The sequence below is a fragment of the Dunckerocampus dactyliophorus genome, chromosome 7, assembly GCF_027744805.1.
Source record: "Dunckerocampus dactyliophorus isolate RoL2022-P2 chromosome 7, RoL_Ddac_1.1, whole genome shotgun sequence".
NCBI lineage: Eukaryota > Metazoa > Chordata > Actinopteri > Syngnathiformes > Syngnathidae > Dunckerocampus > Dunckerocampus dactyliophorus.
The window spans coordinates 1,462,501-1,485,601 of NC_072825.1; the positions used below are offsets into that span (position 1 = coordinate 1,462,501).

The 23,101-nt window shown below is 44.4% G+C and overlaps 4 protein-coding genes across 9 annotated transcripts in view; all 4 read left to right on the forward strand.

Moving 5' to 3' along the window:
* LOC129185681 (uncharacterized) overlaps positions 1-5,125 on the forward strand; it is an 8,011-nt gene extending 2,886 nt beyond the window's left edge. Inside the window, exons 1-3 of the mRNA XM_054783036.1 lie at positions 1-822; positions 2,489-2,556; positions 2,676-5,125. The exon at positions 1-822 is cut by the window's left edge and continues 2,886 nt beyond it. Of these exons, the coding sequence (XP_054639011.1) occupies positions 61-822; positions 2,489-2,556; positions 2,676-2,679 (834 nt within the window). The 5' untranslated portion in view covers positions 1-60 and the 3' untranslated portion in view covers positions 2,680-5,125. The remainder of the gene's footprint in view (positions 823-2,488; positions 2,557-2,675) is intronic.
* A 1,904-nt stretch (positions 5,126-7,029) lies between these two features.
* On the forward strand, positions 7,030-9,806 carry mgat1a (alpha-1,3-mannosyl-glycoprotein 2-beta-N-acetylglucosaminyltransferase a). Of its 4 annotated transcripts, none has more exons than XM_054780698.1 (4): positions 7,039-7,256; positions 7,795-7,849; positions 7,963-8,556; positions 8,617-9,806. In XM_054780698.1, the coding sequence occupies exons 3-4, from the start codon at positions 7,966-7,968 to the stop codon at positions 9,319-9,321; spliced, it is 1,296 nt and encodes a 431-aa protein (XP_054636673.1). In that variant the 5' UTR covers positions 7,039-7,256; positions 7,795-7,849; positions 7,963-7,965; the 3' UTR covers positions 9,322-9,806. The 4 variants fall into 4 exon arrangements, with proteins under 4 accessions (XP_054636674.1, XP_054636673.1, XP_054636672.1 ...); XM_054780701.1 differs by having other exon boundaries at positions 7,069-7,093; XM_054780699.1 differs by having other exon boundaries at positions 7,030-7,093; positions 7,795-8,556.
* A 688-nt stretch (positions 9,807-10,494) lies between these two features.
* On the forward strand, positions 10,495-18,453 carry sh3bp5la (SH3-binding domain protein 5-like, a). The gene is made up of 6 exons (XM_054780696.1): positions 10,495-11,538; positions 16,098-16,160; positions 16,514-16,642; positions 16,857-17,021; positions 17,104-17,277; positions 17,911-18,453. Exons 1-6 carry the CDS (start codon positions 11,302-11,304, stop codon positions 18,451-18,453), a joined length of 1,311 nt encoding a protein of 436 aa, XP_054636671.1. The 5' UTR covers positions 10,495-11,301.
* Positions 18,454-22,431: 3,978 nt separating this feature from the next.
* The window catches only part of gabbr1a (gamma-aminobutyric acid (GABA) B receptor, 1a), a 74,196-nt gene continuing 73,526 nt past the window's right edge, over positions 22,432-23,101 (forward strand). For 2 of the 3 annotated variants that reach the window (XM_054780693.1, XM_054780695.1), the window contains exons 1-2: positions 22,432-22,524; positions 22,585-22,641. The gene's annotated coding sequence lies outside the window, so the exon portion shown is untranslated. Of the gene's footprint in view, positions 22,525-22,581; positions 22,642-23,101 lie in introns of all 3 variants that reach the window. The other variant, XM_054780694.1, reaches the window with a different exon arrangement.

Here is a 23,101-nt window from a genome sequence, read left to right on the forward strand (position 1 = left end):
CTGCTGCTATTAGGCCAAACCACCATCATTTTTATTTGAACATGCAATCATACGTTTGATATGATAGCAATGAACTGTTTGCACATTTTATTGTCGTATTTTACATGTTCAATAGAAAGCCACAAACATAGCACATTTAAATGGCACCCTAACCCCTCCCACTCCCAGCAGCAAGTAAGCCAGTCAGGTGGACCCAAGCCCCCCCCCCTTTTGACCGCCATGGCCTCCACTCCTTCCGCCTCTGCCCTGACCTCCGTGCTCCGGTGTCGAGGGAAGTTTTTGGCGAGGAATCCACCCGCTAAGCGGACCGCCACCGCGGCCTTGAGCCCCGCGCTGGCCTCCAGACATCGGCGCGACCTGTCGGCGGACCACCCCCGGTCAGGTCGATCTCGCGTGTGGGCGTTTGTGCACGGAGAGAGGTGCGTGCTAGCTGTGAGGCAAAACTGTTCCCCGGCAGGTAAAGTCATCAGTGGCGTAGAGTTGAGGCATCCACGAGGCGCGGCTCGCCCTTCCGCGCCGCGCGGCCTGACAGTGACCACCAGGCAGCCTGGAGAAGCACATCAACCCGATGGGGTGCTTCAGCCACTTCGACATGCACGCGCGTGTCAAGTTAAGTTTTTGATTCAGGACGCTCGTCAGCCCTCGTGTGACGTTTGGAGAGTGTCCGTCATACAGGCTGGTGATAGTTTGAGGAACACCTGCTGGGCCCTCAAACTTCTGCTGACCCAAGCAGTGTTCCGTAAGATGGCGACGCTGTGCAGCTCCACCAGGGGGCGCAGTGATAAGGAAAAGACGGCGGACGTCACCAATGACGCGTTGCAGGTATAGCTCACGTTTATCTCATCTGTCTAGCTACTGAAAAGTGAATTTATTTCTGAAGTTCAGTTCAAAAAGTGAAACTATTATACTCTATACATCCATTACACACAGAATTAACTATTTCTAATATGTATTTATTCATAATTGTGATGTTTACAGCTTACATAAAAACAAATTAAAAAAACATTCAGTATCTCATAGAGCAGGGGTGTGCAAACTTTTTCCACCGAGGTCCACATACTGAAAAATGAACAGATGCAGGGGCCACTTTTATTTTTATTGCTATGATTACTATCACTATTTAGGAAAAAAAAAGGTGGAAAAAGCCTATTATTTGTATCAAATTAACTCTTTTTTCACCCCTTTGTGCTGTTTATTCACCCCAAATATTTCATCTTCCTTCTTAAATAATCTTCGTTAAATTTTCAACTCATAATATTGTGGTTTCATTCTGGGGTTATCAATAAAAAAACACAATGTACAAACAAACACATGTATAAACCTTATCAAGCAATATTTCAAGGTTGAAAACCTCCCTGTTTTGGCCTTTGATGTTCTTCCTCGTTTGTAAGAAAGTCCACAATGGCATTTTGTTGCATTTGACTTGTTCATGCTGGGCTTGCAGCTTTTTCCTACTACGGTGTGGGCCGAGGCTCAAACAGGACGTGTGCACGTTAATCGCGCATCAAAAATAGTGCAGTTAAAGGAAGTTTAACGCGTTAACTTTGATAGCCCGAATATAAATACATCTTTATGCCAATTTTTCACATTCTATGACACGGGTTCTATGAAACTATGAAAGTGCAGCCCGGGGGCCATTTGCGACCCTTAGCACATTCTAAAAATATAATTTAACAAGAAAACTGGAAAAATCAACAGCAAAAATGGGAAAAAAAGCATAATTTATTCAGAAAAAAAGTTGTAATCTACCGAGAAAAAGTCATAATTTTATGAGAATAACGTTATATTGTGAGGAAAAATGTAATTTTAGTCGCATAAAGTTGAAATATTAAAGAAAAAATAAGTTTTTTTGGAATATTCTGAGACAAACAAAACTACCAATACAAGATGAAGTAAATACAAGTAAATGTACACTTTAGACAAGGGAGGGCAGACAGTACAACGCAATAATGTGAATTGTCTTATCAGACAGGTGAGGTATTGTAGAGCTGGATGGAGTGTGGAATGAATGAAGTCCTGTAGCGTCCACTGTGGGAACGGAACTGGAGGAGTCTGTTGGAGAATGAGCTCCGCTGCCCCTCTTTTGTCTGATGGAGTGGGTGGGTGGGGTTGTCATGATGGAGAGCAGTTTGTCCAGTGTCCTCCTGTCTGTCACTGTTACAAACGCCTCCAACTGTGTGCCGATAGCTTGTTCGGCATTCCGGATCAGTTTGTCCATCCGGTTTATGTTCTTTTTGCTGGCGCTGCTCCCCCAACAAACCCCAGCAAAGTACAGGACTATTTCAACTTTCTTCTTTGAATTACGTTTTGGAATATTATGATTTTATTCTCATTGTATTAGAACTTTTTCCGCAACCAAATTTTTTTTTTTATATTTCAACTTTATGCTGTTTTAACTTTATTTTCTCGTGAGATTAGAACTTTTTTTCTTAATAAATTTGTCAAATTTTTCCATTTTTGCTATTTTCTTGTTGAATTATATTTTCAGAATGTGCCGCAGGCTGCGAATGGCCCCCCCCGGGCTGCGCTTTGCACACCCCCGTTAAAGAATGTGAGGTATTTATTGATCTAAATATCTATCGGCCTGTTTCCCTATTAACACAATAGTGAAATACAGTAAGAAAAGATGTTAACATTGGCATCAATTATTTATCTGTCTCTTTGCTTTTTGTTAGATGAATGGAAAAATCTCTCCTCCTTCAGTCCCTGACCCCTCGAAGGATTCTGGACCAAAGATCCCAAAAAACAAACCTGACTGAGCTCCAACGCCTCAGCAATGAAATCTGCGTGACCCTGACTTATTTATTGACTTTTTTGTCTTTTACAGTGGAAAAAACGCAATATTAGGTACACCTGTCAACGAGTGTACTGTGTCATACTTTTTTCCTCAGCGTACGTGCACGAGAGAGTAAGCATATTGTTTGTGTGTATTCCCTGCAATTGCATGTCGCACATTTGGACTTCAAGCCAGCGAGCAAAGAAAAGAGCACCTCGTTGATCCCGAGCAGTCTGGGTCGGGTGACGGGAGAAATGCTGCCACGATGACATAGGGGGAAATATAAAGAACCGTACACTGCATCAACATTGTACAACATTTTTAGTCCATTCAACTAGCAAATGTAAGTTCCTGCTGCCTTAAAATTGCAATTTAACTCAACAATTTAACTTAAGTTAAAAAGCCTGATCTTACCTAACAAGCCCCCATATGGACAGTGGTGTGAAAGAGTGTTTGCCCCCTCCTGATTTTTTTTTTTGCGTGTTTGTCACACTTTCTTTTTGTTCAGCAGTCAATTTGGTCTTGGAACTCTGCCATGGAGGCCGTTTTTGCCCAGTGACTTTCTTATGGTGGAGTCATGAACGCTGACCTTAACTGAGGCAAGTGAGGCCTGCAGTTCTTTGGATGTTGTTGTGGGGTCTTTCGTGACCTCTTGGATGAGTCGTCGCTGCACTCTTGGGGTCATTTTGGTTGGCCGGCCACTCCTGGGAAGGTTCACCACTGTTCCACGTTTTCACCATTTGTGGATAATGGCTCTCACTGTGCTTTGCTGGAGTCCCAAAGCTTTAGAAATGGCTTGAGAACCTTTCCCAGACTGATAGATCTCAATATCAGTTACGTTATGTTTTAACAGGGGAGCAATCACTTTTTCACACAGGGCCATGTAGGTTTGGATTTTTTTGTCCCTTAATAATAAAAAAATTCATTTAAAAACTGCATTTTGTGTTCAGTTGTGATCTGAAACATTTAAGTGTGCCAAACATGCAAACAAGAAATCAGGAAGGCGGCAAAGACTTTTTCACACCACTGACACCACTGCGCATGTGCACACACTAAATTACACAAACGAGCGACCCAACGAGCAGAGCGAGCAGGGTGGGAGAGGAAAAGGACAAAAGCCCCGACGAATGTCCCTTTTGAACTGCTAATTAACATCCTATTCCAACTCGATGAGGACAAAATACTAAATTCACAGGTTATTGGGTAGCGCTTCATATTATCCATCAGCAATGGAAAGTAGTCCCCTTGTGTTTTAAATTGTAACTGACAAGTGAACGCATCATGATCAGTTTGAGGTTAACGCAACACACAGACTTGGGTTTCAAATCCCAAACTTGTCAGAGCGATTAATTTGCCATCACTAAAATGGGCTGTAGTGTTTTACAGTGTACTTTATGGTGGGAGTTTTGTACTCAAGCTTAGTTTGCACCAATGTATAATACTTTCTTACAATAGTAAATTCCATCTTGTTTATGCAATTCAGTAAATAAACACTATCGGATGAAGTATACGTACATGTGTGGCGTCCGTTGGTGGGATTTGTCCTATTTGAGAATATATAGCTCAGGATAAGCATCACATGACTGTACACGATTGAACTTCTATGACGCTAGCTGGCTGTACAGGCTCAATAATTGGTAAATTCAGTAGAGAAGGACAAGACAAGACCACTGGTAATGTAACCAATGCGTAATTCAGACAGAGTCCTGATAGCAGTTTACTATCTATCCAGGTTTAATGATTTGTTGGACTGAAATGCATCTCTTCTCTTTGCTCACAAACTGGGAGTCAGCTCCACTGTGAACATAACACAACATGAATGGACAAAACATTTAAATAAAACACACATAGAAAAAAAATCTATACATAATGATGAATGTCCCTTAAACTGTCCTGAGCACAATTTAAGATTTGCTGGCCAGCATACGAAAATAAAGAATCTATAGAACTGTAACTATAACCCGCACTGCCCGCACCGGGGATCGACACACAACTTTAGCAATGGGAGACGAGAGCTTTGACCACACGGCCAAAACCCCATCCTGGCAACCGCGTGTTCAGCGCAACTCTCCAGGCAGAGGGAGTGACGTTTACAAAGGGACACCTCATAGATCAGGGGTCACCAAGGTTTGTCCTTGTGAGAGCTACTTTTACAAAATGAAAATGGCCAAGAGCTACTCATTTTTGTAACATTTATTTTCAGAGCTTATTTTAAACCCAAACAAAGTGAATATGCTTGTTTTACCAGAACATGAACACAATGCTGGTGTCCACAACTCACATGTTGTATTTCACAATGCATTTCTTTCTACTCTTCTTTCATTATTAACTGAACACCTGAATGAAAAGCTTTATACAACAGAATACAACAATATTCTTGGCCATATTGTTGTTTATTCATCAAAAATGCCGGGTTGTTGTGCATTTGGATGCACAAATAGACACGACAATGGTTTCAAACTGTACAGATTCCCTTCAGATCTCAACAGACGGACAATTTGGGAGAATAAAATCAACCGTTTGGGCTGGAAGCCGAACTCGTCTTCAAGGCTGTGCGAGGTAGGTCAATTGAGAGTGTTCGGTCCCATGTGTTGTATTTGGTGTTGTGAATTTCTGTTTCATGTGAATTCCACAAATACAAATTACAATGATTGCAAAAAGTGACAAAAATATTTAACAATTGTTTATGGCTGGCACTGGCCATTCACCGTTTGTGATGCTGATACATCTAAATTCATCAACAGTCACTTTTTCACATCATAATAATAAGGCTTAATGAAGCAATGCCAATGAATTATTCTAAAAATGAAATGATTAGCCTACTAGTACTAGATCTAATCCTGAATTATCTGAAGTCTATTCAACAATCATGCAAAATCGAGGTATAAATAATAATTAAATAACAATATCAATGTTTAAATATTGGGGCTTTTATCTATGTCATTTATTTTCATTCTGGTATCATGAGGTGAACATGGTCATATTTTGACTCTTATAAAATCTCAATGTTTTAACAAAAGATGGCAAAATGATACCATATTACACATTGGAAAATATAGATCTATAAATAATTATAAAACAGACATTTTGCATGATTTTGAGAAGGTAATCCTCATGTAGATCAGATTTATTAAACCCCACATAGAAATTTGGTCATGCGTGAATTTTCCCCATCTTGTGTATTTTTAAGTGCGCAAAATGAGGTGCCGCGCGAAATGAGGTTCCGTGGCCATACTTGGATCTGTTACTGTACGTGGTTGACTGATTAACGTGGTTAACCCGCCCGTCCCTTTGTGCAGAGGCATTGCAATTTACATGCATTGTCGTACTGTGCACGCTTGAATTGGCCCCAACATGGTGGCGTAATCTCAGTTGTCGCAGCCTCGCAGGCTGGCATCCGTTACACTCACCCCCTCAAACCTCACTCCCATCCGGGTCACGGCACCAATGTAACCCCCGCCGAAGGCACTGTAGCTCTGGGTGGTGCAGGTCTCCTGAGCTCTGCATTGTGTTTATTTGTGGTAATGAACAGGAGACTTGGAGCTTGTTGCACACAGTGACACCGTTTATTTCCTAGTGTGAGGCAATGTGCACTGGTCAATACCATGAGGCTTGTTCCAGACTACAATGACAACGAGTTACATTAGCATCGTAGCTAACTATACAATGGCATAGAGGAGCGCTCCTGTACTCACCTCGGGTCACAGGGCTGATGAACTAAAGCTGTAATGACACTCTGCCCTATATATAGCCCACGAGTGAGAGATAGCGCCATTGAGCCATTACTGCAACCACTGTTAGAGCAAGTGGAATCACCATAACCAAAGTAAACCTGTTACATATACACGTACAGTATGTATGGGTGTTGTATGAAGGAGTGAGTGTGTGCGGCAGGATGATGACGATGACGGGGAGGTAGATGGTGTCCTCTTCCTCCACTTTGGCCAACGAGGAACAGCAGCAGTCTCTCACATCCAATTCGCTAGCAGGAAAACAGCATAGTGTTATGCAGTGATGGATTGAGCAGACAGGCCTGCCACACACAGGTGGCTCTCCTATACACTTTCTGACCATGTGCTAGCCTTGCACATGCACATTGCAATATGAACAGACACACGGAACATAGTCACTTGTATCATGTAGAATAACCCCTGATCAAACGTTTTATCTTCCTTGTCAACTTTCCGGCTGTAGTGGGGAAGCACTATTTTCCGAGGCGGAGGTGCTGTGTAATGTCTGAAGGTGACGGCGGGGCGGGACTTCTGGTCTGCTTTCCAAGCAGGAAGTCGTCGTCTGGCGGAGCCCCCTACGCTGTTGGTAGGTGTGTTGGCTTGCGAGAAGCAAGAAAAAGTCTTTTTTTTAGGGTGACAAGTTGCCCTTGAGGCCGAGTTAACTTGTTGGAGGACGCGCCTGCTTGAACTTGTCGTCCTCTGAAGTCGCGGCATTCGGCAAAAGAGGAAGAAATGGCGACATTTTCCGGGTAAAGGCTCACTTCTGCTCGCCGCAGCGAAGTGTTTTTTTTAATACCGATGTTATACAATTATTACAAAAAAAAACATCTTTTGGCGCGGTTTGTAGTGAAAGGATTGCAGGATAGCGCTAGTTCCGCACGTGGCAGCTACAGGTGACTTGTAAAGACACTAAAAGACGCATTGATGTGTCAGTTTCACTCCAAAACTTAGCAGTAACCTGTTGGCTGAATTATCACGCAACTCCTCAGGCTATAGTCGCTTCAATGGCAGTTTTTTGTTGTGATGAAGTAGGACGTTGCATTTTATTCCTCTATTTGACAGGGGCCGTACATTTAATGAACAGTAGCATAGAAATACTGCTAATAAAATTACAACTAATGTCTCAATACAGTATATAATATGCTGGGATAGGCTCCAGCTCACCTGCGACCCTAATGAGGACAAGCAGTACAGAAAATGGATGTCTGGATATCATTCACAGACACAATGACAGTGATGGTGTTGCCAATTGAAGTCAACCTCGTATTTTTGCCTCCTTTGTTGCAGGTGACACTGGGTTTTCCAGAGATTCGTTAAAACCGGCAGAGCCCACCAGCTACAGGTGTGGTTCCCGGTCTCAGACCATGCACAGAGCCTCTTCATATCTGTAACAAGGACTTCCCAGTCAAGACCCTGTCCTTCTGATCCCTCCCCTGACCTTTTGTGCCTTTCCAGGCCATGCTCCGCAAGCGAGGTGCCCTCATTCTGTGTGGTGCCTTATTGTTCCTCAGTTTGAACGTCATGATGGTGGGCCAGCTGTGGGGCCGGCTGAGCGAAGAGGACGAGACCCCCACCAATGATGTGGTGGGCGACGTGCTCCGCATGGCGGACATGTTTGAGGCCGAGCTGGAGATCCAAAATAAAATCCTGATGCAGATCCAAAACTACCAGATACTATGGCAGGGGCCTGAAGGCAAGAAGCTGAAGCAGGTCCTGCCTTGTCAGCCCGTCATCCCCATCCTGGTCATGGCCTGTAACAGGGTCTCTGTGAGACGCTGCTTGGACAAACTGCTGCAGACGCGCCCCACAGACAAGCATTACCCGATCATAGTAAGCCAGGATTGTGGGCACGCAGAGACCGCCGATGTGATCCGCTCCTATGGAAGTCTGGTCACTCATTTGACACAGCCGGACTTGTCAGACATCGCTGTGCCGCCAGAGCACAAAAAGTTTCAGGGGTACTACAAGATTTCCAGACATTACCGCTGGGCTCTGAGTCAGGTTTTCAAGGATCATTCGGCTGTCATCATTGTGGAAGACGACCTGGAGGTATATGCGTATGCAACAAATGTTTTCAGACTGACTCCGTTCTCTACTTTCCTCCTGTAGGTGGCGCCAGACTTCTTTGAGTACTTTGGCGCCCTGCTGCCGCTCCTGAAATCCGACCCGAGCCTGTGGTGCGTGTCTGCCTGGAACGACAACGGCAGGGATGGATTTGTGGATCCAGCGGCGGCCAGCCTGCTCTACCGGACGGACTTCTTTCCCGGCCTGGGCTGGATGCTGCTCAGGGAGGTGTGGGAGGAGCTGGAGCCCAAGTGGCCTGCCGCCTTCTGGGACGACTGGATGCGCCAGCCCGCGCAGCGCCGCGGTCGCGCTTGCATTCGACCGGAGATCTCCCGGACCTTGACCTTTGGCCGTCAGGGTGTGAGTCTCGGCCAGTTTTACGACAAGTACCTGCGGTACATTAAACTCAACTCCCAGTTTGTGCCTTTCACCAAGCTTGACCTGAGTTACTTGAAGGAGGAGACGTACAGGAAGAGTTTCGAGAAAGAGGTTTACAGCGCTCCCATGGTTACGTTTGAAGACGTCAAGCATGGTCAGGGACACCTCAGGGGTCCCGGGCCGTTTCGCCTGCAGTACTCCAGCAAGGACAGCTTTAAAGTATTTGCAAAGAACCTGGGACTCATGGATGACCTCAAGTCCGGAGTCCCAAGGACAGGCTTCAGAGGGGTTGTCAGCTTCTTTTCAAGAGGTCGGAGGATTTACATCGCGCCACCTCCAGGATGGAATCAGTATGATCCCACTTGGAACTGATAAACAAGCCTTTTTTGTTGAGGATCACACCAAAGACTGGTGCCCTTATATTTGATTTTAAATTTGTTTTCCAATGACAAGTAGTAATTTTATGGGGGAAGGGAGTTCATGCCAATGCCACTCAGGTCTTTTTTTCCTGCTAATCGTTTCATAAAATGTCGCCTAGCTTGACTAAACTGCTGTAATTCACTAGAGATCTATTTTTATACAGTACATTGACAAATGTGCACATGACATTCATTTCAAAGGGTGCCACTTTAAATTATTTGCAAATCTCTGGTGGCGTATTTATGTTGGGTACGACTATGAAAACGTTCTGTAGTGGTGGTGGTCTGAGCCGTAATGTTACTTTGTTCATGTTTATGTCCATTTATGTGGCAAAGAGTCGACTAATTTTGTTGCTGTGTGTCATATATTCCATGCTACAGTGCAAACCAGATGCTTTCTGTGATTTGTATTTTGGAATAATAAAAAAATGAGACAATACCAAATTTGAAGTGGTAATTCATTCAACTTTTTTTGTAGAAGTGAAGTAGCTCAGGCAACGGACTTCTTTAAAAACATGGGAAACAAAAACTAGACTATTTTGTAAACGGCAATTTTGCCATCGCTACTTCCATGTTTACGGTAGCAGTGATGGTCCAAACTTGCCTCTGATTCCATGAATAGCTCTGGAACTTTGAACTGGAACTTTAAATGGCTTTGCGTGAAAACTATCCAGTTTATACATTTGATATACAATGTGATTTTGATTGCTTTTGGTGCCTAACTGTTTCCCAAGTACAGTATATTAGTGCGTGTGTGTGAATGTATAAACGAGAGGAATTAACTTACATTTCTTTGGAGAAAGGCGCTTTATGAAAGTAAGTACATTTACTTGTTTTGGGGGGACGTCATTATAGGTAGAATTGATTACAAAGTGTAAAAATAGCAGATGTACACATCATATTGCAACATGTGACTTGTAGACTTGGAGATGTGCAATGTTGCATCCTTTGATGAAAGCATCACTTATGTGCTTCATAAAAGAAACTCATCAATGAATCACTATAGTATGTTCATTGTTTTCCAATACTTTAACTAGATTTAGCCATAACATACCACACCATTGTTTGCTATATATTATGTCAAGTCATGGCAGGGGGAAGGGCGGGGTCAAACACTGTGGCGCTCTTAAAGCCGATTCACTCGTGGGAAATTTGCATTAGGAGATTTGTCCTATTTTTAACTCATTTCTCTATTGAGATAGGTCTTTGTTTGTGTATTTTATAATTTTACATTATAGTCTCTCACCGACTACTTTGTCCAGCTCCTCCTGGCGGATCCCGATGCGTTCCCAGGCCATGTGTCCTGTTCAGGGGAAGTCCGACCGGTAGAAGGCCTCGGGGAAGACCCAATACACATAATGTGGTAATAAAATTTATTTAAGACAACAAAAAAATCTGAGGAGCCACTTGGGAGCCGAAAGAGTCGGCTGTTTTTAGTGAGCCGAGTCAAAGGAACCGACTCTCTAACAAGAGACGAAATTTCCATAATTTGCAGCGGGTCACTTTCATGGCGATGTGAGACCGAAACCGCTAGCTAGCTAGCTAGCTAGTTAGCTAGTCTAGCTAAAGTCTATGATGAGTCGTTTAAAAGATAAAAAAAAGTCCAGACGTGATGGTGGACATCGTGAAGAGTTGTCTGTATTTGTAATGTCGTAACATCATTCTGTTTGTGCTGCAAAGGAAAGCATCGACAATTTAGTGACGTTCCGCTAGCACGTCAATCTGCAGGCTAGTTTAGCTTGTGTTGCTAAGTGACTCAGTGTGATGTAATATGGCAGGTTGTCAGCAAATCAACAGATCGACGTTTTTAATCTTTTACTTACTCTTTTTGAAAATAAACATCTCTGAATTGGAGCCGCCCTTGGCATTAGACAACAGCGGCCGACACGTCAGCCAGCTAGCATAAATTGCTATCGAAAGCGCCGGGTCCGGAATGGAGCCAGGCGACTTGCGGGAGAGCCCCGCCGGATCCGGAGAGTCTGATGCCGGTGACTGGAGGGAGATTCGACCCGGTGGGGACGAGGAGCCCAAGGCCGCCCAAACAGGTGAAACATCACCGGAGAAGATGCCGCAAAGGGACACATGCCGTGAAAACGTCGGCGACAAATCGACGAAAGTAGGGGAGCAGCCACACAGCCCCTACGACGACGAACTGGACCCCCGAATCCAGGTAAACAACATGAGCCACTCATTCAACTTATTTTTGTTTGTTAAAATGCTAAAAAGTCCCTGGACCACTAGATTTCACCCATTGCCCTTGTAGTGGACAGTGCGTTTTCTGCCTGGACCTTCAGTGGAGACTTAAGGTCCCAATCCACCTTTTAATATCACAATTGTACAAACCATCGATAATATACAAAAACGCAATATAACAATGAGTGGCATACAGTAATCACATAATTGGATGACTACCATTATTACTAAAGCAACAAACCCAGTTATCTCCTTTTAATTTCCCTTTCCTTAATTCTTTCTTTGAATACACCAAGTCCCCAACCAACGAACACAATTGGTTCCAGACGACCGTTTGCAAGTCCATTTGTTCTTCAGTCGAACAAATTGTAATATTACCAATGATATAGGTACTACATGTACCTGTATACATATACAGTATATGCGTATGTATATAAATATGAGTTTGGATGTAGTAGTAATATTAAACAAGGATAATTAATGAAAAAAATGATATTATAATACGTAATCTTCTTCTTTTCCTTTCGGCTTTTCCCTTCAGGGGTTGCCACAGCGAGTCAATTTCCTCCATCTAACCCTGTCTTCTGCATCCTCTTCTCTCACACCAACTACCTTCATGTCCTCTTTCACTACATCCATAAACCTCCTCTTTGGTCTTCCTCTAGGCCTCCTAGGCAGTTCAAAACTCAGCATCCTTCTACCTATATATTCCCTATCTCTCCTCTGGACATGTCCAAACCACCTCAGTCTGGCCTCTCTGACTTTATCTCCAAAACCTCTAACATGTGCTGTCCCTCTTCCACTTGGGTCCCTCTCATTCACACACATGTACTCTGTCTTACTGCGCCAACCTTCATTCCTCTCCTTTCCAGGGCAAACCTCCACCTCTCTAGCTTCTCCTCCACCTGTTCCCTGCTCTCACTGCAGATCACAACATCATCTGCAAACATCATAGTCCATGGAGATTCCTGTCTAACCTCGTCTGTCAGTCTGTCCATCACCATAGCGAACAAGAAGGGCTCAGAGCTGATCCCTGATGCAGTCCCACCTCCACCTTGAACTTCTCTGTCACACCTACAGCACACCTCACCACTGTCTTCCAGTCCTCATACATGTCCTGCACCGCTCTAACATACTTCTCTGCCACTCCAGACTTCCTCATACAATAGCACAGTTCCTCTCTGGGCACCCTGTCATAAGCTTTCTCCAGATCTACAAAAACACAATGCAGCTCCGTCTGGCCTTCTCTGTACTTCTCTATCAACATCCTCAAAGTAAATACAGCGTCTATAGTACTCTTTTTTTTTTTTTTTTTTTTTTTTTTTTTTTTTGGCATGAAATCATACTGCTGCTCACAAATGCTCACTTCTGCCCTTAGTCTAGCTTCAACTACTCTTTCCCATAACTTCATTGTATGGCTCATCAGCTTTATTCCTCTGTAGTTGCCACAGCTCTGCACATCTCCCTTGTTCTTCAAAATGGGCACCAGCACACTTCTCCATTCCTCAGGCATCATTTCATGATCTAAGATCCTGTTGAACAACCCAGTCAGAAACTCTACTGCCACCTCTCCTAGACACTTCCAAACCTCTACAGGTATATCATCAGGACCGACGGCCTTTCCACTCTTCATCCTCTTCAATGCCCTCCTCACTTCATCCTGACTAATCTTTGCTACTTCCTGGTCCACAAAAGTCACCTCTTCTAGTCTTTGTTCTCTCTCATTTTCCACGTTCATCAGCTCTTCAAAGTATTCTTTCCATCTTCCCATCACACTACAGGCACTTGTCAATAGACTTCCATCCCTGTCCTTAATCACCCTCACCTGCTGCACGTCCTTCCCATCTCTGTCTCTCTGTCTTGCCAACCTGTATAGATCAGTCTCTCCCTCCTTACTATCCAACCTAGCATACAAGTCATCATAAGCCCCTTGTTTGGCCTTTGCTACCTCTACTTTCACCTTACGCTGCATCTCCCTGTACTCCTGTCTACTCTCCTTAGTCCTCTCAGTGTCCCACTTCTTCTTAGCTAACCTCTTTCTCTGTATACACTCCTGTACCTCCTCATTCCACCAAGTCTCCTTGTCTACTTTCCTTCCAGATGCCACACCAAGTACTCTCCTGCCTGTCTCCCTGATCACATTAGCTGTAGTTGTCCGGTCATCTGGAAGCACCTCCTGACCACTCAGAGCCTGTCTTAACTCCTTCCTAAAAGTCATGCAACCCTCTTCCTTTTTCAGCTTCCGCCATTTGGTCCTCTGCTCTGTCTTTGTCCTCTTTATCTTCCTCACCACCAGAGTCATCCTCCACACCACCAGAGTCATCCTCCACAACACCATCCTATGCTGTTTGGCTACACTATGGCCTACCACTACTTTACAGTCACTGATCTCCTTCAGATGACAGCATCTACACAAGATGTAGTCTACAGGTGTGCTCCTACCTCCACTCTTATAGGTCACCCTATGTTCATGCCTCTTCTGGAAGAAAGTATTCACTATAGCCATTTCCATCCTTTTTGCAAAGTCAACCACCATCTGTCCTTCTGCATTCCTCTCCTGGATACCAAACCTGCCCATGGCCTCCTCATCCCCTCTGTTTCCTGCACCAACATGTCCATTGAGGTCTGCACCAATGACAACTCTCTCTCTTCTAGGTATGCTCTGCATCACTTCATCCAAGTCCAACCAGAATTTCTCCTTCTCCTCCAGCTCACATCCTACCTGTGGAGCATACCCACTAACAACATTGACCATCACACCTTCCATTTCTAGCTTCAGACTCATCACTCTATCTGACACTCTTTTTACCTCCAGGACATTCCTAGCAAACTCCTCCTTCAAGATAACGCCTACTCCATTTCTCTTCCTATCTACACCATGATAGAACAACTTGAACCTTGCTCCTAAACTTCTAGCCTTGCTACCTTTCCACCTGGTCTCCTGGACACACAGTATGTCTACTTTCCTTCTCTGCATCAGGTCAACAAACTCTCTACCTTTTCCTGTCATAGTTCCAACATTCAACGTCCCTACTCTCAGTCCTTTACTCTTGGCGATCCTCTTCTCTCTCTTCCTACGGACACACTTTCCTCCTCTCCTTCTTCGACCAACAGTAGTCCAATTTCCACCGGCACCCTGTAGGTCAACAGCACCGATGGCGGACGTTGTTAACCCGGGCCTCGACCGATCCGGTATGGAAGTCATAGTTTTGATTCGCATGTTTGATTTGGCAAAAGTTTTACGCCGGATGCCCTTCCTGACACAACCCTCTGTATTTATCCGGGCTTGGGACCGCCACAAAAGACACTGGCTTGTGTTCTCTTGTGGCTACATTGATATAATAATACGTAATGATAAATGTTATTTACCTTTGAAGAGGAGTGGTCGAGCATACGTCGTTGGTAGTGGAGGAGGAGGCGGAGATAGTGGGGGAAAAAAAGCACAAATGGTCGTCGTCGTCGTTAGACTCTTCTAAAAGAGGTAGTGTTCTGTGAGTGGTGTAGAATTAAGCAGGCCTATTAACTCTTCCTAAACTTTAATCACACGCTCTGTCCGGGTTGCATTGTACAGCTACAACTTAGCTTTTCTTCACTTCTCCTCCCCCTGGTCTTCCTTGCCTGTTGGTCCCATTAGCAGTGTCACAGCGCCCTCTACTGGTCAAGCATGTACAGTATAAATATGGAGTTATAAGGCAAAATCATGAAAAAAATAGATCAGTCGGCTTTGTTCTTATCTCCGAAAGGTTGCATGTCTGATGTTCGTAAGTTGGGGACTTAGTGTGCATTGTTTCTAAACAACTCCAAATTCCCAACCCCTACACAACAACATCGCCCGGAGCAGTTCCAAATCGATTTTTGTCTAATAGCATGACAAAAACATTAACAATAAGGAAATAAAATACATCTCACTCACCACCCACTTGTAAGCACTGGTCTGGAAGACTTCTGGTCATTCTTTATCGGATCAGTTAAGCCCTGCGCTGTTCATTGCATGACGTGTCAAAGTGCACTGGTAACTTTAAATGTTGGGCATAGGCTTTGAGACATGAACCAATCAGAGGATGGAAAACTGCTGACGTCTCCGTTGGGCAGCTGGTAAATCTGAAATCTGATAGTGTTTAAGTGACACAGGCCAGCAGTGCTGATTCTGAAGGCCCCGGGCAGATGACATTGACATTACAACACCTAAAGGCTGGAATCTGAACCAAAGAAAATCTAATATGCACATACACGCCTTGGAATCAGTGCATCCAAAAGACACGCTATGAAATGAAGATACAAGACGGTGGGAATAGATGAATACAATTTCATGGAATAAATACTAGAATAGAAGTTGTAACACTAGATCCGTACCTCTGATAGCGTAGAGGTCTCTGCTGGCCCGGATGGCACACCACTGCTCAAAACTAATTATGTATGTGAAGGAAGAATTACTGGGTTTGGGGCTCATTTGGTTAGTTGATGAGGGGTTTATTTGTTTCAAGTTGCACATGTCACAATAGTAGAAATGTTCTCATTTGTTTTTTTCCCTCTCAGGAAGAGTTGGAGCATCTGAATGAAGCCAGTGCAGAAATAAACAACCTAGAGCTGCAATTGGATGTAAGTTAAACAAAAACTATATTCTCTTTTCTTTAAAATTTCTGTACAAACATGGCATCATACATGTTTTCGCTTGAAATAACAAAGATCTTGAGAAAATACTTCCATCCCTGCTGCTAAAATATGCTGCTAAAATATTTCACCCAGCTACCCAGAAGGTGATAATCAATATGCTAATTCCGTTTGTAATATTATTCAGCGAAATAGCATCTGGGAAACTGCTAGCTCTTTCGGATGCTCATTGTGCCGACGGTCGGCGCTCATTTCCAGCCGCTCTCGAGTGCGAAATCCAATCAGCCTTTCCACTTGAGAGACATTCAATCTGGTCTGTTTCTTGCTTCTCCCACATCCAGGACGCCAGGTCAGGGTACCGTAAGATCCTTACCGAGTCTGCCAGGAAGCTCAACGCGCACAGCTCGCAGCTCGGCGCCTGCATCGAGAAAGCGAGGCCCTATTATGAGGCCCGTCGGCTGGCCAAGGAGGTTTGTGCAGAGGTTCTCTGTCAACGTCTTGTCCTGTGTAGTTTGCGGTAGGTGCTGCTGTTTTGGTTAGCAACTGAGCTGAAATAGGAGTTAACGCTTGAGGCCTTTGTTTGTTTTATGTTCATGATGCACTGGCGACTAATCTGTGAAATGCTTTGCTGTATGATGATACGGGTTTCTGTTTTGTGATGTTTATGAAATCGTGTCTCTGCAGGCTCAGCAGGAGACCCAGAAGGCAGCGCTAAGCTACGAGAGAGCTGTTTCCATGCACACGGCCGCTAGGGAGATGGTCTATGTGGCGGAGCAAGGACTCATGGCTGATGGAAAGAACACCCTGGATCCCACGTGGCAGGAGATGCTCAACCACGCGACCGCCAAGGTAACAACAGCGGGGTACACGCATGCTCCGATTCGCGCACGGGACAGTAAATAACCAGGCTGGTCCCTACATCTCCTTGCAGGTGAATGAGGCCGAGGAGGAGCGCCTTCGCAGCGAGAGGGAGCACATGCGCGTCACTCACGCCTGCCAGGAAGCCGAGGCTCGAGTCCAGTTGCTGCAGAAGTCCCTCAAGAGGGCCATCGTCAAGTCCAAACCTTACTTTGAGCTCAAGGCGCAGTTCAACCACATCCTGGAGGTAAAGCACTAAAAACACATAAACTAGATGCGCATTGATGCTTCCTTTCTTCCTGAACACATGGTGCAAGTCAAAAGAAGCTCCTGTCCTTTATGGCAACATGTAATGTGTCTGGTATCAATTGTGTATCAACGTAACAGATTGCAGTACTTGGCAGCAACCAGAAGATGGTGTAATAGTTTGCAAAGGTCAGAGGTGTCCAAAGTGCAGCCTGCAGCTTATTTCCTACTGGCCCGTGGCACATTGTATGAAAAAAAATTACACCAGAAAACCCAGCAAAAATGGGAAAATTAGAGCAAAAAGGCAAAGTGTAAGGAGGGGAAGCTGAAATGTGGATATTAATAACCAATAATAAAACAAAGCTTTGTCTTTAAATATATATATATATATTTGTTTAGCCTTTTTGCACAATTAAAAACCACATAAAAATATCAAAGTGCCCTCCTGCGTCCTTTGATTTTCAGTAAAAGTAAACATGTGAATTAAATACACCACCGCGAATGGCCCTCGAGCTGCATTTTGGACACCCCTGCTATATAGCAACAATATGAAGGACATGTCTTGGAATCCACATTCTTAAAGGGTGTGAGTCATTGTTGTAGTTGATGGTGGAGGTGGTGTCTGCCCTCGCAGGAGCACAAGACCAAAGTCCTGCAGTTGGAGCAGCATGTGTCCAAAGTCAAGACGTGCTACTCCATCGCCCTGAGGAACCTGGAGGAGATCAGCGAGCAGATTCACGCCCAGAGGGGGCAGGACCATGACACGGGGGGACGCCCCACTGTCTGCGGCGGGCGGAGCCCCCCTGTGGGGGCTGAGTCTGATGCCGGAGCACGGGAAGAGGGCGGGGCCTGTGGCGGCAGCGCGATGGGGCATGACCGATCGGACGCGGCCGGTCACCTGCTGGAGACGTTGAGGGAGAAGGAGGAGGAGAAGGAGAGGGAGAGAGCGTGCTCGGATTCCCTCTCCGTCTTCAGCCTGCAGACCATCGCCTCCGACCTGGAGAAATACGACTCCGTCGAGCACCTCGGGGACCTGAGCGACGTGGGCAGCGTTACCGGAGAGGAGGGCGAGAGGGATCGTGCGACGGACCGGCGAGACAAGATGGCAACGGAGGCAAGCGCCAGAGAACGCCAGCAGCAGTTTTACAAGCAGCACCACCGAAGCTTTAGCTTGTGAGGCCGCGCGGCACTAGTCGTCACTTGTAGCCATCGGAAGAGGGTAGAACTCCCCCCCCCCCAAAACCCAAAGATGGCAAATGAGCTGCTGAAATGTACAACCGGAGCGACGCGGTTGTATGTGTAAATAAGCACACGCGTTGACTGGCACTTTATCGGAAGGTTAAGGCGACCCTCAGCATCGCAAGCTAGTTAGTTACCTCTTGTACACAGCATTGCATCCTACTTTGCAGCGTTTACTCCACGCACACTCCTCTGAAGGGAGCAGAAATGAAGCTAGCTAGAACGCGCACTATGCTATCACTCCTCTGAGGGAACCGAGTGGAAACCCGTTCGTGTGCTACGCTAGTTACTTCGTGCACTACACATTGACTCTACTGACAGAACAGGCCGAGAGGCCGTTAGAGCAAGCAAATTTACTATAAGGGACCCGAGCGGGAATCTGTTAGCATTGCACGCCAGTTTTCAAGTTTACTATATGTTCACGTCCCTGAGGGGAACCAGGTGGAAATTGTTCGTTAAGCATGAAAGAAGCGAGCGTGATGCTTTGTGTGGTCATTGGTGTGTTTGCAGTCTGATGCCGTGTGTCATGTCTGCCGTTGGCAGCGGGTCCCTCCTTTGCCCTGCCACATTTCCTCGATCTAACTCGCACTGTTTGACAGCATGTGCAGTCGTTTTGCCACGTGATTAGATGGGTTGTGATGTGTGGTTTTTTTTGGGCTGAAAGTGAGCGCTGACGGCGGTGACGCTGCATGACGACGCTCTCGTTTTTCAGCTCCTCTTCCCCGTGAAGAAAAAGCTTTCTCCAAAAGTGCATTTTTTTGTTGTTTTTATTAAGTGTTGTACAAATGTATTTCTTTAGCGAGAACACCTTTTTTCCCCTTTGAGTTTAAAAAATGTCTTTTGATTGCAGTGTATCTTGCTGCCAAACAACTAACAAATGAAATTTTCAGCTGACCTACTTTGTTTTAAGTAACGTGTAGTTTTGTGTCGGAAAGAACAAACTTTTGCGCCCTTAATTATTCGTTTTTGCTAGATTTTTAAATCAGACTGCAAAGGATTTGAGCCAAGCATGACACTTTGAACACATTATTTCACAAAGTAGTTGGGGATTGATTTTAGCGCAAAGCTAGTGTATTCAAATTTAGAATTCCTACTAAATTAGTATTCTTACATCTCTTGCTTTAACAGTTCAGACTTATTTTCCATCTCTGAATATTGACAAAATAGACTTTGTGTTATGTTTATTTCTGAATTAGAACAATAAATGTAGATTCATTCAATATAGCTCAGGCCAAACGACAGGCTTTGATGTCCTCGTTCTCACCATTTTTTGTACCTTTTAGTGTCTTTTTGTTTTGACAGAAGAACAGATTCATATATTAAGTAACAATTGATTCTTACGCAATTTCTCAATTTTGACGTTGAGGCCATTCAATGATTTAAAAAGTTATTCTCCGAGTAAAGTAAGTGTGAATTCTTACGTTGGCCTCCAAATTCTGCCTAAAGTAAATTGATTTTTACACTAGTCACAGAATTTTTATGTTGAGGATGTGTTACAAGTCCAAAAACGGGATCATTTTCAAAGTAATGCAAGCATATAAATTATTTTGTTGGTCCCCAAATTTTGACTAAAGAATTGATTTTTAAATAAGTCTCTGAATTTTGACGTTGAGGACGCTCGATGATTCAAAAAAAAAAAAACGGCATAATTGTCAGTGACGTACAGTAAGCGCATTAATTTTTACGTTGGTCTCCAAATGTGGCTAAAGTAAAGGTTGATTCTTTCTCTAGTCTCTGAATTTTGACATTGAGGATGGTCTATGATTTAAAAAAAATAAAATAAAAATTACGTTTGTCTCCAAATTTTGACTGAAGTAACTTAGTCCAGTCTCTGAATTTTGACGGTGAGGACATTTGACGAGTCAAAAAACAGGATAATTCTCAGAGTAACGTAAGCTTACGATTTTTAATGTTGGTCTCCAAATTTGAATAAAGTCCATTCTTGTGCTTGTGGTGCCTGAATTTTGGCGTTGATGACGTTTTACGATTCCAAAAAAACAGTAAGACAAGACAAGAAAACGGGATCGTTCTCAGTAACGTAAGCGTATGAATTGTTATGTTGACCAAAGAATTGATTCTACATTCATCTCAGAATTGTCATGTTGACGACGGTCGACGATTCACTAAACTGGTTAATTGTCAGGGTAAGGTACAGCAAGCGGATGAATTCTTGCGCTAGTCTCTGGATTTTAATGTGGAGGGCATTCGATGATTAAAAAAAACGGATATCAGGCTCTCAGAGTAACATACAAATACAAATTGTTCCATTGGTCTCCAAATTTGACTAAAGTTGATTCTTGTGTCTCTGAATTTTGACATTGAGGTTGTTTGACAATTCAAAAAACAGAAATTCTCAGAGTCACGCAAGTGTTTGAATTCTTGTGTTGGCCTCCAAATTCTGACTAGAGTAACAATTGATTTTTACACTGGTCTCTGAAATTGAACGTTGAGGACGTTTGACGATTCAAACCACATAATTATCAGCGTAACATAAGCATATTAATTTTTATGTTGGCCCCCGAATTTTGACCAGAGAATTGATTCTTCAATTAGTCCCTGAATTTTGACGTTGAGGACGGTTGATCAGTCAAAAAACAGAACAATCCTCAGAGGAACAAAGCGGATGAATTCTTCGTTGGTCTCCAAATCTTGACCAAAGTAACAACTGATTCTCACGTTAGTCTTTGAATTCTGACATTGAGGACGGTCAACGATTCAGAAAACACGATAATTCTCTTGAGGTGACATAAGCGTAGGAATTCTTACGTTGGCCTCCAAATTCTGACTAAAGTAACCATTTTTATTCTTATGCTTGTCTCGGACGTTTGACGTTGGAATAGAACAATTTCTGATGCAAAAATGTACGAGATGAATTAGAATTTGGAAATGTTCACATACAGTTCAGAGATTTCAGAATTCAGAGATGGACAATTCTGATACCAGATTTGTATTGTCAGACGAGTCTCCGAGTTTTGACTTGAGTGTCTTAAGAACTAAGAACCCGTTTAAAAAAAGAACAAAAAAAAATTGGACTTTTGACTTTAAATTAGAATTGTGACTTTAATCCTCTAATTCCGTGCCCGACTAAAACGAGATTATGATAATTAATGACGATTTTTATTTTACTTGCGTGTGCGCTGTTGCTGCTGGTTTGTGTGTGCCAGTCAAGTCCAGAGGTGACTTGTAAATGTAATCATGTACGTCATGAACGCGTCATTGATGGCTGCTTGAATCTTCAGTTGAATCGTCTGAAATCACTTTTCACTGTGTGGATTTAAGAGGAACCTGTCATGCAATCATCCCCATCATGATACCACCAATAAAAACGCTGACATCTTTTTGGACTGTGTTGCACGCATTGAAGCTGAGGGGGGGAAAGAGCCTTCGCTTCAATTATTCAGCTGCTGTAGAAAACTGGCAGCACGGAATAGACGCTAAAGACGAGGATTGCGGTATTTGTACCCCTATCCCGGGGGTGTACAAAGTGCAGCCTGGGGACCCTCTCCCGCCCCATATTCTAAAAATGAAATGCATTAATGAGATATATAAGATATTGACCTGCGTTTTAGTGTCTTTAATGTACCAAAGTGACCCCCCCACCCGCGCCTCCAACATCCTGTAGTGTTCTGCTAATGACTGTGACCCCCGTCACCCTTCTTTAAGATGTGTTCCTGTGTTGAGTGTGGTCTTTCCTGCATGGCGGGAATCAGAAGTGACTGCTACGCGCCTGTGCGCATGATGACGTAGTGGAATTAGGTCCAGATTGCAAGGAGGAGGAGGAGGAGGAGGGACTTTGGTGAATCGGTGCTTCGTCTCCGACGGGGCGCGTTTGTACATAGTGCATGTCTGTCTGTTGTTTTTTCTTTTATTATTTGTGTCATTCAGTAGCTTTACCGCACCTGCGTGCAGCGGACGGAACCAAGCCGGGCCGTTTTGCTTGCGCTCGTGTCATTCTGTTTGACGTGAAGCTTGATAGCCATCCTCCAAAGCCATACGAGAAGAGGACAAGGTAGGAAAGATGCACATTTGCACCGAGTAGGTTTTTCTTAAAATTCTATTTGTCCAGAAGGTGTCCCTGCAGCGGCCCCGGAGGACGTGCTCTTGTCCCTGCCTGGTCCGATCCAAAGTAAGTACACTTTGCATCAGTAGTGGCTGCCATTGCTCGAGTGGGGGATACAGTTGGGCTGGTTCGGCGCAGGACGTCTTGTGCGAGATTCAAATCTGTGTTACACTCAGGCGATACTAAGCAAAACCGAACCGGGTCGATCCAAGCAAGTGTCGATTTTTAGAGCGGTTCGGCTCGGTTCGTGTACGGCCTCAACCCCCCCACCCCCTCCTCCGTCCCTCTTTACGGAGGCCGTCACGCAGCATCCGGCAGCCAGCCTGGTGGCACCCTCCCTGTGACCCCTTACGCGCGCGAACGCAGCATCTCCGACTCTAAGTACACGTCTTTTTGCGTGGCTGGCCTTCCCTTCCGGCGATATGGTGGGTGCAAGCGCTTGGTTCCCACGCAGCTTCCGGCATTTTGAAGCCACAGGAAGGTGAGTGTGAGGTGCGTGTCAGGAATAGTCCACCAGTATGACGAT